General features: G+C 51.2%; 1 protein-coding gene across 2 annotated transcripts in view; it reads left to right on the forward strand.

Moving 5' to 3' along the window:
- CACNA1S (calcium voltage-gated channel subunit alpha1 S) overlaps positions 1–13,562 on the forward strand; it is a 74,508-nt gene that overhangs the window by 10,286 nt on the left and 50,660 nt on the right. For both annotated transcript variants that reach the window (XM_003893329.4, XM_009190366.3), the window contains exons 3-6: positions 8,658–8,797; positions 10,566–10,708; positions 10,887–11,039; positions 13,228–13,433. In XM_003893329.4, the coding sequence (XP_003893378.2) occupies positions 8,658–8,797; positions 10,566–10,708; positions 10,887–11,039; positions 13,228–13,433 (642 nt within the window). The remainder of the gene's footprint in view (positions 1–8,657; positions 8,798–10,565; positions 10,709–10,886; positions 11,040–13,227; positions 13,434–13,562) is intronic.

Below are 13,562 nucleotides of genomic sequence, written 5' to 3' on the forward strand. Positions count from 1 at the left end.
GTCCTGTTGCTTGCTGATGGAAATGTGTTGGGCCCTCTTTTTCAACTGGTTCCTCCGTTGGGCCCAAGGGTTGGGAGTAAGAGATAGTATCCCAGGCTGGCGAGGGCCTGCCCCTTACCTTGGGCACCTCGTTTTCGGCCTATACCCTTCCCTGCCTTTGCCCTCCTAGTGGTTGTATGTGGGAAGCCCATCTCAGTTCCTGTGATCTATTCGCCTTGACCCAAGGAGGAGCGTCTGGCCTCTGCTGTGACACTGGGATCCGAGGCCTTTCCCTGCTCAGTCTGGAGCCTGCCCCACACTACACCAGGCACTGGACTCCAGGACCTCCTCCTCCCACTTTCTTTTCTTCAGGTCATGCCGCCCTGTGCTGTATCCAGCACCATAGAAACAGTGTTCGTCCTCTGCCGGGCTCGGAGGCACAAAGAAGCCTTGGGGTGTGGGGAAAGACTGTTCTTATCTAGAGTTTACTCCAAGGCCAGGGGGCTACCGTCTTCTTCACACACACCCTTGAAAGAGGAAGCCTCTTTGGGGCAGAGAGGTGAGGGCTTCATCTCAACATAGGCTGGTGGAGGAGGGGGATGCTTTTTCTTTTCTTCTTCTTCTTTTTGGACTTGTTAGGAGTTAATGTTGCAAAGAGTAGTTTACATCTTCACTTTCTGAAGACGCTTGAATTGAGAACCAATGTAGCTGTCATGGCAAGGGCCATCGGGGCTGGCCACCTCACACCCACCATCTTCCCATGGGACTCCAAGACCTGAGACACAAAGCAGCAGCCAGCCCAGATCCCCCTGTTCATCCTGCACGCTCCCAAGGTTGCTCCATGCCAGCACAACCTTTGGGCGTCAGACATCAGAAGGTCTGTGTGCCTCAGCCCTGAAAGGTGCGGGTCTCTCTCACCCTCTTCTGCACCTGGGAGCAGATGCATTACCAGTAGACGAGGGCCACCTAGCCCTGCTCCAGCCGGGACCCCTGCGGCTCAGGTAGAGGTGCCGAGTCCCTGTGTCAAAGTTGCTAAACGTTTTACTTTTGTTCCATCCTAGCTCTTTTTTCCCCCTTTCCTGATGATTCATTTTACAAAAGATAGAGCTCAGAAGGCCCTGAAGCGAGGAGGAGGGGCAGGGAAGATGACTAGTAGATGGAGGGTGAGGGCTGTTTTTTGCCAAAAGCCTAAGTAGAGTGATCTGGGTTATCTGACACCCTCCTGGATGGAACCCCAGAGTACCTCCTGTGTAGAACGTCCCTGGATTTTCCCCAGCCCCCAGCCTCTCCCTCTTCTGCCACGGCAGAGAAGACAAGAATTTTTAAGAACTTATTATAGCCTATTTCTCACTGGAGAGGAAAACTTATCTGGCTTTGTGGAGAAATTTCCATCTGATAGTCATAGTACATGATCTTTACTATATGCTAGGATATCACATTTAAAAGGACATAAAAGAAGAAATGTAAAACGCTTGAATGAGCTTGTATTACAACATTAATACTATTGAGAGTATCCGCTTTCCAGGCTAAAGAGAGTCATTCATTCTTCTATTCTTGCTTTAGCCCTTTGTAATCTGTGATAATGATTTTTTTTTTTTTTTCTGGAGATGGAGTCTCGCACTGTTGCCGGGCTGGAGTGAAATAGTGTGATCTTGGCTCACTGCAACCTCCGCCTCCTGGGTTCAAGCAATTCTCCTGCCTCAGCCTCCCAAGTAGCTGGGGTTACAGGCGCCTGCCACCAAGCCAGACTAATTTTTTGTACTTTTAGTAGAGACAGAGTTTCATTATGTTGGCCAAGGTGGTCTTGAACTCCTGGCCTCGTGATCCACCCACCTCAGGCTCCCAAAGTGTTGGGATTACACGTGTGAGCCACCTCACCCAGCCCTACTTTTCTTTTTAAGACAAAAATGTATACAAATAAAAACTTGAAAATGCAAAAAAAAAAAAAAAGTACTTACCTTATAAGGTTTCGGTGAGTATTAAATGTATGCATGCAGCCAGAATAGGGCCTGGCGTGTACATGGGTGCTTACTAATGCTTAGCTATTATTATCCTCATTACCCAAGACAGCGCTGGTCTCCCTTCTTCTCCCAGCCCCCTTCACCCTGAACGTATGGAGCCCTCCTGGGACCCTCGGCCCCATTGTCCCTCTGTCTAGTCAGCCCTGGTGTGTCTGGCCTGCCCAGACCTGAGGGAGCCTGGTTGCCTGGTGAGGGAAGTGCTATACAGGGAAGTGAAGAGGGAACTGGAAGAGGGAAATGAGACCCCTGAGATGGAGGTAGGATGGCAAGGGAGACCCATTCCAGTTACATCTATTTAGGTGAGCGTTCATTGGACTAAACATAGCCACTTCCCTCACTCTTCAACGGGTCATCTGCCAAACCTGGAGAATGAGGTGGTTGTGGAGACATCAGGGCCCTGGACATCCAGTGTGTGGCGCGGCCATAGAGGCCAGCACATCAGGCCAGCCTACCAGAAACTCTGTTACTTCAGTCATGGCAGGCAGGGCCTCCTCGCCTTTGGTAGGCACCTCATTCCCCTCTAAGTCTCACTTCCCTCCTCTGTGAAACAGGAAAAACAGCACAGCCGGACCAAACCTCTGTCCACAACTGAGGTGTGCAAGAAATGACTTATTTTTTCCTGAGAACCAACTTTCCATGGATCCTGAGCGCATATCCCTCTAGGATGGAGAGGGATCACTGCTATTCTGGTGCCTTTAGTTATCCCCCTACCTGGGGAATGTGCCTAGGCCCTGGGTCTCAGGCAGTGCGCAGGTGACAGGGTCATAGGTCCTCTGCACCCTTCTTAAGGCAGGAATTGAGGCTGAGTCCTCTTTCCTAGGGGCCCCAGTGCCTCCTCCCAGATCCTGCTACACCTTCAAACTGTGAGCTCTACCCCTGAGACCTCCCAATGTTGCAGTGATTCTCAGGCTTTGGAAGACAAAAGCCTGGGCGCTGCCACAAACCAGTCCTGAGGCAAGGGGGCCCAGCCCCGCTGTCAGCTTAAGGGAACAAGAAAATGGGGGAATCTAGGAGGAAAGCAATCATGAATATTGTAAAACTGTCTTCTGATAGCACCTGCCAAGGCTGTGTGGGGAGCTTCCTGTAAGGTCCCTAAGAGGGAGCGGACATTTGAGGATGTCTGTCCTCCGCCCCAGCCTGAGCTCCCTGCAAGCACCCTGGGCGTCCTCCTCTTCAGTCAAATCTACCTTGTCTCCTTGTAGCACACATGCCTTAAAGAGTTAACAACAAATATGAGTCCAGTGCCTCCCTGCTCCAGTGAGATATGTGCCTGAGCAGATCACTCTGTCTTGACCCTAAGGAAGGAGACTTTCAGGCCCAGGTGACAGGCAGTCATGTGGTGGCAGTGCACCTTCCCAGGGTTCCCTTCAACTGCAGACACTTTGCTGCCTCTGCCAGCCCCTCCCCAGGCCAGCCGAGTAAGGTCCTTTCAGTGGGCTCTGTAGATCCCAGAACCCTCCAGCAGGGCACATGGGGAGCCCGGGAGCCTGGAGTCCTGACCAGGCCACTGTGCCAGGGGTAGGATTGCAGGGGAAGAAGGTGTGGTAGCTGCTGCCTCTGTGGTCCCAGATAGGGACACTGGCACTGGGCAGATCCCTTTGGAGGGAAGCCCAACCAGTTCTCATCATCTTCCCACAAAGCCCCATGCAGGCCAGGGGAGGAGAAGCATTCAGGACTGGCTGACCCTTGGAGATAGCAGACTCAGCCTGAAAATAGAGGCAGTGGGAGGGTGAGGGGATGTGCGGTCCCAGCCCTGCTGTTTTCAGCCCAAGACTCTGGGAGTGCCTGGCTCCAGTGCCCCTGGGAGCAGGTGCAAGGCCTGTGCATCAGGGGTCACACACCAGGACAACCTCCAGCTAAGTGTGGCCCCAGGGAGCACCAGTTAGAGGCTTATCTATGGAAGGATGAGAATTCCCTTGAAGGGGACATTTAGTAATAAAGGCCCTTGTTGGGGGCTGAGGTAAGGGAGCTCTCACGTCACAAAGTCAGGCGGGCTCACTGTCCTCCCCTGAGCTCAGAGATCAGGGGGTCAGGGACAGCCACTGCTCTCCTGCTCTGGGATCAGGACCTGAGGTCCAGTGTCTCTTCTTAGGAATACAGATCCCAAGGCTGCACCTGGTTTGAAGGTGAGCGGAGATTGTGACTTTCCATTGTTCATTTATTCAACAAACATAGCTTGAGGGCCTACTGTGTGCTGGGCAGGATGATGCATTCTGGGGCAGGGCTTCTCAGATGATCTGTAGGGAAAGACCACAGTTGGCCATTTTTCATTTCTACTCCATCATGGCCTGATACATGGTCTTACTGTGTGGGACCCCTCCACAGTGTGTGCCAGCTGGGATTCGCCATGTGACTTTGACAAATCCAGAATGGTCTATAGTCCACCCATATATGTGGAAGTGGCTGCAGATTGCCATAGAATTTTCCAAATGCTTACTCAATGCCTACACTGACCTCATTTCAGAGTGATAGTGACGGTGTGCAGCTGCACCTGCCCACAGCCTGCACCTCTCGCAGCAGTGCCCCGGGACACTGGTTCATTCATTCCATCACAGCACTTTCAGGCACTGTTCCAGATGTAGTTGACACAGCAGTGAACAGAGCTGAGTCCCTGCTCTCAGCGATGTTATATTCAGGTCAGGAGAGATGGGTCAAATAAATTAACAAATATATAACGAGTCAAGTTTTGACAACAGCTAAAAAGAAAAATGAATCAGGCTAAGAAGATAGACAGTCAGGGGGTGAGAGCCAGGAAGGTCTCAGTGACAAAGTGACCTTCAAGTTGGGACCTGCAAGGAAGAAGTAAGTGAGTCATGCGGATATCTGGGGAAGAGTATTCCAGACAGAGAGAACAGCAAGGGCAGAAGCCCGAGCCCGAAATACTTTCATCTCTGTCTGGGGACCATACGCCCCTGGGGGAAGGGCATCAGAATCACCAGTTGGTGGGGCCTTCTCAACCATAAAACCTCCCCTCACCCACCACCAACAGCAACTCTAAGAAGCCTTCTTTGGAGAGTGACCCTGGCCCCCAAGCCCAAATGCTATTGCTGATGGCGGAATGTCACCTCTCTCCTGTTCTTGGAACAGAGAAGCCATGGAAAATCTCCACAGTTAGGAACACATGTGAGGATGACGTGGCCTCAAGGAGGCCGCAGTCTGTCAGAAGGCAGCAAAGAGCAGCACAGGATTATAAGGGACAGTGAGGACACAGGGCTGGTGCTCCCTGTGGGGGGTCAAAGGGTTGTAAGAGGCAGGAGGTCTACTTGGGCAGTGGGCCTTGGGGACACTCTAGGCAGAGGGGCCGGGATGAGCAAAGGTGGAGGCTGGGGCAGCTAGAGAGCTAGGGGACCTGAAAGTCATTCCACATGATCGACATGGTGGCCAGCAGGCTGGTGGTGAGGCCAGAGGGATCAGCAGGGGTCATGTTATGGAGGACTTTGCATGCCACGGGAACGCATTTGTATTTTCTGGTAAGTGTTGTGGAGCCATTGCAGACTTGCAAGCAAGGCAGTGGCAGGATCTATATGGAGAAGGGCCCAGGGGAGGAGATGTGGATGGCGGTGGACCACTGCAGGCAGGGGAGAGCAAGCAAGGGCAGGAGCAGTTGAAGAGGAGGAGCTGGAGTCTGGAGATGGTAGGGCTGGAATGGCCTGGACCTGCTGGACACTGGGACCCAGGGAGAGCAAGACGGAGGAGGAGTCCAGAAAGACCCTGGGGGTTTCTGGCTTGGGCCACTGAGTGCCTTTGGCTGAGACAGGGACACATGAGAAAGAGCAGGTTTATCAGTAGGAGGAGTTTCATTTCAAACATATGGAGTGTGAGGTGGGTCAGAGCCAAGCCCTGGTGACCACCCACAGCCATGACATCAAACAACAGCTCTGTGAAAACCAATAGAACATAATGGAAACCAACAGAACACAATGTAGGCAGAAAACAGACCTTCACCAAGGGCCCAGGTGTCTCATAAGAATAGCTGTGATGTATTCAGCATTTGGTGCATGCCAGGCAGGGGTAGCCACTTACTCACAAGGTGCCATTTAATCCTCACCATGACCCTTCAAGGTAGCTCTCATTATCTCAGTTTTACAAATGAGGAAACTGAGGTTCACAGAAGCTTAGGAACTTGCCCAAAGCAGCAGAGCTGGTGAGAACCATCACACCACATATCTCCTGCCTCCCACCTGCCCATGGTGGGCTCTGGGGGTTGTCACAGGAAATTAGGATGTTTTAGGAAGGTTGATGACTTTGATCTTGGGAAGACAGCCAGGTCTTACCCAGGGCATCCAGTCGAGAGCTTAATAAATATCTGTGGAATGACTATCCCTCATTCTTCCATGGAAGACTGGGCCCAGGCTGCAGAGGCTGTCAGCCAACCCAGTGTGACACTGATGACACTGTTCCTATGATGCAAGAGTGGACACATCCCTTTTCCCTCTCCTCCGGAACGAGGGCTCACGCTGTGTGCACACACAGGGATTGTATGGTACTGAGTTTTACTTCCAGGCCCTTCAGGGTTGGGCTGGAGGGAGTATGGTGGAAAGAGGCAGGCCTTGGAGCTAACAGGCTGAGGAAACTGAGTGACCTCATCTGAAGCCCACAGCCCCCGACAAGCTCTCTCTGAGCCAGGCTGAGCCAGACAGGCAGTGGCAGGTGCAGGCAGTTCTCTGGTGTTCATGGCTGGCCGCCCAGCCTGTGAGCACTGCAACTATTTCAGGTCCTGCTTTTCCTTGCCTCAACTCCACTTCTGTCTATCCCCCTGGGACTGCAGCAACCTGAAATTGTAAATGCTGCCTTGACTTCACTCTCCTCCCTTACACTTTTCCCTTAGTGGTGTGCCTGACTCCCAGGAAACCTGTCCTGCAGAGGAGGGAGACCACCCACCCGATTCCCGGGAGATCCCTCTGTAGTTGGCCCAGCCCACTCTTCCTGCCAGGGAGGGTGCCCAGACCTCCCTTTGCAGCTCCCCTCCATGGAGCGGCTGCTCCATGATTCCCCACGAGTGCCAAGCACAGTCTCCATCAACAGGCCCTTTCACAGAACTGCATGGCTTTGCATTTTAATTATCATATTACCATTTTCTGGAAGAAGGGGAAAGCATTGGGGTCACAAATTGATAAAAGGAATGAAGGGCAAAATTAAGAATAGCAAATCTAGTCCATGTATGCTGCAGTTTTCCCTTCTATGTGGAAGGGGAAAATCATGCTTTCAGGAAAATTCTCTGAGTGACAAGTTTGGAGGATTCTGGAGCCCTATCCACAATAATGAGCCATGTGAGGGCCTCTTCCCTTGCCTCCCACACCTACTCACTTGGAAGTAAAAATACATTATCTTCCGTATCATTAATGGAGTGCCCAGTCTGGCTCCTCCGTAAAGGAACTGTGAATATGAGTGACGCCTCCGCAGTGTGCTGATGGGGAGGGCCCCTGCTCCCAGGAGACGCTTCCAAGGGTGTGAGTGTTGGAGACTAATGGGGGCTGGGTTGTGGGGGTACAGACCCCCTTGTTGTGTAACTCCAGGGAGCACCAATCAGGATAGATCCGTGTATATATATACACACACCTCCTGGAGCTGTGCCGTGCTGCAGCCTGGCCTAGGCTGCAGGCTGGGTCAGTACCGCCTCGGGAGGCTGTGCTTATCTGGGGAGGCCTGGAGGCCAGAGCTCTTAGAAGCTGCCAAGCCAGGGTTCAGATGGCTGCAAGGAGAGCAGTTTCAGCCTGGAGTCCCAACAAGAGAGACCTGCTTCCTCAGTTAGAAATAGCTCTCACCTGGGCCCAGAAGAGGGCAGAGGGTGACAGGGCTAAGGATAGAGTAACACAGAGGATCAGGCTACAGGGTCAGGGCCTGGAGTGTCGGCAGGGCCTTCTGCAGAGTGGGGCTGAGCTGAAACCTCAGCCTCTTACCTGTGCTCCCCACACACAGTGTACCCCACACTCCACTCACCCTGTGTAATAGGGTCACGCTCTTTAAGGAGCTGCCTAAAGGAAGCCAATGTGAGGGCAGGTGGGGCGGGCAGGGAACCTTAAAGGAAAATGAATTAAAGAGCAACACTGCCCAGCAAGGGAAGGCATCTGGAGTTCTGAGCAATCCACTCCCATCTCCTACCATCCATCCCCTGCATGGTGGGAGAAGAAAGGTGCCAAAACCAGAAAAACCACCTGGGGACTTTCATTTTGGGTGCCTCAGATCCTTCATGTATTCAACCCATTCTCATCTCTGGAAGTCGAGTAATGAAAAAAAAAAAAATGGGCAAAAATCCCCATGCTTCATGGAGTTTATATTCTAGTGGGGAAGATAGATAATGAATAAGATTTCATATATATAATATATATAGATATGGTATTTAAGCTAAGAGTAAGTGCTAAGAAGACCAAATTAAGCAGAGCAGAGGAACATGAAATGCTGGAGATAGCTCGCATTACACTTGGTGGCCAGAAAAGGCCTCAGTGAAGGAATTTTGAGTAAAGACCTGTGGAAAGTGAGGGAGTGGCAGTGCCGGGGCCTGTAGGTGTGGAGGTGGGTGGGCATTCCATCAGTAGGTGCAAATGTCCTGAGGCGTGCCTGAGCAACAGCAGGGAACCCAGCGTGGCTGCAGGGAAGAGAGCAAGGGTGAGCTCGGAGAGCGCAGACGCATGCTGGGGACCACGTTTGCTCCCACAGGAGAAGCTGGAGTATTTCTTCCTCATCGTCTTCTCGATTGAAGCCGCCATGAAGATCATTGCCTACGGCTTCTTATTCCACCAGGATGCTTACCTGCGCAGCGGCTGGAATGTGCTGGACTTCACCATTGTCTTCCTGGGGTGAGAGCTGGGTATGGGGAGACTGGAGGTCAGACCCTCACTGAGGACTGTGTGCCCACTGCCACCACCACCAGCATCTTAGAGGTGGGGTGGGACTCCAGCGTTGTGCTAACCACTGCATGGAGCAGCCTCTGTTAGAGGCTGGCCTGGCAAGGGTGCTGTCCATGCTGTGGAGAGTGGGTCATTGCTCCTGACCTTGCCCACAGGTCACAGTCTCCTTCCCTGGCTAGATGCTATAAATTCCATTATCCTCCTCACATCACGCAAATTTGGAAATGATATGGAAGGTTCCACTGGCCAGCAGTTTCTGGATGTTCATTAGTTTCTCACCCTCTGTCATTTATTAGTTTATTCCATGGACCTGTATCAAGTACCTGTTATTCGGGTTCACAAAACGGACATTTATTAACTGTATTAGTTTGCTAGGGCTGCCATAATAACATTCCACAGATTGGGAAGCTGAAACAACAGCATCTATTTCTCACAGTTCTGGAGCCTGGAAATTCAAGGTCAAGATGCTGGCAGGTTTGGGTTCACACGGTCTCTCCTCTGTGCACGCGCACCCTTGGTGTCTCCTTGTGTGTCCAGAGTTCCTCTTCTTATAAGGACACCAGGAAAACTGGATGAGGGCCCACCCTAACAACCTCATTTCATCTTCACCACCTCTTTAAAGACCCTGTCTCCAAATACAACCACATTCTGACATGCTAGGGGTTAGGGCTTCAGCATATGAATTTAGAGGGAACATAACTCTACCCATAGCATTACCGTAACTACCACGTAATGATAACAATAGCATTTATCAAGTACTTAATATGTGCCTACATGCACCGTCTCATTTAATTCTCACCACAATCCTGTTTTCCCTCATTTTATGAATAAGGAAGCTAAAGAACAGAAAAGTCAAGCAACTTGCCCAAGGTCACACAGCTAGCTGGTGGCAGTGCTGGGATTCAAGCCAAAGCAGTCTCGGTTCCAGAGCCTGCATGCTTAACCAGATTGCTGTCCTTTAGTTCTGAAAGGATGGTGTTGGTTACCTGCTAGCCATCCAGTGCTACTTTTGGCTCAATGGGGAAAATAGAAGAATTCTGAAGAATTCTGTGAATTGGCCTCTGCCTTTTACAAACTGCCCTGGTTGGAAGCCAAGACAAGTGCGTACAGAATAATAGAGTGCAGAAAGCAACACCTCACAGCGCATTGTTGTTTCATACCTAATGTGTCCCAGGGAGTTCTGCCATTAGAAGGATTCGGAGGCAAAGGAATTTGAGGTAGACTTCAAAGGATAATGGAAATTTAAGTAAATTAAGAGAGGAAGAGGAGGCTAGTGGGAAAGAAAATAAAGGGCATTATCAAAAAGTGCAACCAGGAGGAAAAGCGTGCAGGGAGAACTTGCTATGGAGTTTCTTCTTTGGGTCGCCACTGAGTGTGATACAGGTAACCTCCAGCCCATGTAGGGGGTGCTCAGCCCTAGGGCCAGGGACTACACCTGTGGCACACATACCTCAACCCCATTGAGCATGCAAAGTAGACCTCACAAGTGGAGCACCACTCTTTTCCCTGAGTATGAACTTGATGTCAGAATCCTTTTAAGTGAAATTCCCCAGGTAAGCATGATCAGATCATTTGTTAGTTGATGAACCATATTTGCCGTCTCTCCCCTAGGCCTTTCCACAGGTGCTCGAGCATGGACAGGACACAGGGCCCCAGACCACTGGGGCAGTGACTTTTCCAACCCCTGGACCCCTTCTCTCCCTCTTCTCCATTCTAGGGTCTTCACCGTGATTCTGGAACAGGTTAACGTCATCCAAAGCAACACAGCCCCAATGAGCAGCAAAGGAGCCGGCTTGGATGTCAAGGCCCTCAGAGCCTTCCGAGTGCTCAGACCCCTCCGGCTGGTGTCGGGGGTGCCTAGTGGGTGGCAGTGTCCCTGCAGACCCCTTTCTCCTCTCCCTTCCTTTTCCCTTGTCCCCAGTTCTGGGTCCCCTTCCTACCTTGACATCTCAGAGGCTTCCCAGGATTTATAGGGAGGGAGGGCCGTGAGATCAAGTGGAGGTAACTCCTCTTTTCCCCTCCCTGGCTGCCTCTGCAGGCCTGCAGGTGGTCCTGAACTCCATCTTCAAGGCCATGCTCCCCCTCTTCCACATCGCCCTGCTGGTCCTCTTTATGGTCATCATCTATGCCATCATCGGGCTGGAGCTCTTCAAGGGCAAGATGCACAAGACCTGCTACTTCACTGGCACAGGTGAGCTTCCAGGGAAAGTGGGACTGTGGGACAGGGCCTAGGACGGCTCAGAAGGGGGAGCCACCCTAGCTGGTGAAGGAGCCCAGGGCTTGGCCATTGCCACCCACATCTGTTGACCTTGGGAATGGGCTTTTCCGGGATAGGGGGGACTTGGAGGAAGGACAGCTCTACTGGGGTCAGTGAGCCAAGAAAGTGAGCAGGGGCCTGGGCCACAGCTTGTTCTGAAACACCCTTACCCCTTACTCCACATGCAATGTGGTATATTCCAGGCTCTCTGAGCCAGTGGTAGATGGAGACACAGGCATGGGATAAGCCTGAATTTCTATGTGTACTTTTCCTGTCACATAGTTTTAGCTTTAGTCTGAGCTGCCCCTCAGAGCAGGCACCCAGAATAGGGTCTGAATGGGACCTCAGAAAAAACGCCCAAGAGCCAAAGGCAGTCATTTGTTGAGTTTCCAGAAATAACCTACATTGAAGCCCAGATATTCTTGAGCTGAACCAGCAGTTCTCAAACTTTTTGGCCTCAGGACCCCTTTTCTCTCTTATAAATTACTGAGGACCTCAGAGAGCTTTTGTTTATATAGGTTTTGATCTGTTGATATTCATGGTATGAGAAATGAAAACCGAGGAACATGTCACAATATTAATTTATTAATTCACTTTTAAAGAACAGTAAGAAACCCATGACATGAGAACACAAATAGTACATTTATAATAAAAGATAACTAGATTTTCCAAAACCAGTAATATTTGGTGAGAAGAGTGGTGACGCTGTTTTACACTTTTTGTAAATCTCTTCAATGCCTGACTTGATAGAGGCTGCTGGACTCTCACATCAACTTCTGTGTGCGCGTGCTGCCACATCACACCTCATGCAGCCACTGGAAAATTCCAGTCTACATTGTTGAGAGAATGAGAGACAGATGGGCAACTAACATCTTAGCACTACTTTGAAAATCTTTTTGGTCAGGCCAACTCCCTGAAAAAGTATGGGGTGCCGCTCTGAGACTGGCTGCTCTACCCTGCCAGCAGCTCGCTGGGACTTAGCCTCCTCCATGAGTCCTGGCATTGAACTCACCAGAATAACTCTCCTTGACCTTCAGTGTCTCAGGAAACTCTACTCACCTCCTCATGACCACTGACAACAAAGGGACAGTCAACACCAGTCCCAAACCCATCTCACAAGAGTAAACTCTGGTCCAGCTTTCAGGGGTTATATTCCTAGACCCCTCCTATCTCAGCCTCTTCCCATCACCACCACAATCTACATCCTATAATAGGCATTATCAGGATGGATAGGAGGGGACCTTCGATCACATCTTCAACCCAAATTTGGAGGTCTCAGTGGTGTTCTCATGACATCTTGAGGAATGCTGAGCAGCAGTGCTCAAAAGCCCCTCTCAGGTCAGGGCTTCTGTCTTCATTGGGTCAAGGCCCCCTCAGAACCATCAGTGTCCTCTCCTTTCCATCTTCAGAGCATTGAGCCTACATGCTAAATAGGTTAATAGCCTACACGGTAAATAGGTGAGGCAGGGTGTTCCAGTTCTGATAAGCCAATCTAATCTCTGAACACAAAAGGAGACTGTAAAACATCCTAAGATGAAAGGAGATGCAGGATGTCATCAGAAGTACAGGATTTTAGAGACAAGAAAGCATCATCCAGGGGAACAAAGGAGAGTGCAGGCTCGGGCCTGGTGGGAACTTCCCTTGAGTGCAGACCCCTGCCCCGTCAGCTGGGTGTCTTGTACAGCTCAGCCCAGTGCTTTTGGAGCTTCTCCAATTTCACCTCCCAGACAGAACTCTCAAGTCAGAACATGTGAGCCCTCCACCTCCAGCCCTACTCCAGCCAGGCAGCTGCCTTCTTTTTTAAAGTTCTGTGGGGACAAATGACACTCAGATTACTCCTCTTTCATGGGTTGCACTGCATAGGACAATTAATCCTAGAAGCTGACCCTGCCATGAGGCCCGGTGGCCCAAGACATAATTCCTGCTGCCTGTAGCCATCCTCAGCCCCAGGCATTCCTCTTCACTGTCACCATCTGCTCCGTGTGAAGCTGTCTTTTGCATTTTCAGCAGAGTGTCTTTAGACTTACTGCTCAATTCTCTTAAACTGCTCTTAGACACCTTTCCTCCTGTCATTGTCCACCTACTACTGTTGTCTGATGCTCCCTCTGCCTTCTGTCTCCAGATATCGTGGCCACAGTGGAGAATGAGGAGCCATCGCCCTGTGCCAGGACAGGCTCAGGGCGCCGGTGCACCATCAATGGCAGTGAGTGCCGGGGTGGCTGGCCAGGGCCCAACCATGGCATCACCCACTTTGACAACTTCGGCTTCTCCATGCTCACCGTGTACCAGTGCATCACCATGGAGGGATGGACTGACGTCCTTTACTGGGTGGGTCTGGGCCCGGGACTGTCAGAACCATCTCCCTTCATCCACAGGTTTGCAAGGGAGCGGGGAGGGAGGGCTTGCCAGTCCATACAGGAGGCCAGTCTCTGACTTGAGTGACCCCAGCTCCCTTTT

The sequence above is a fragment of the Papio anubis genome, chromosome 1 (assembly GCF_008728515.1).
Source record: "Papio anubis isolate 15944 chromosome 1, Panubis1.0, whole genome shotgun sequence".
Taxonomy (NCBI): Eukaryota; Metazoa; Chordata; class Mammalia; order Primates; family Cercopithecidae; genus Papio; species Papio anubis.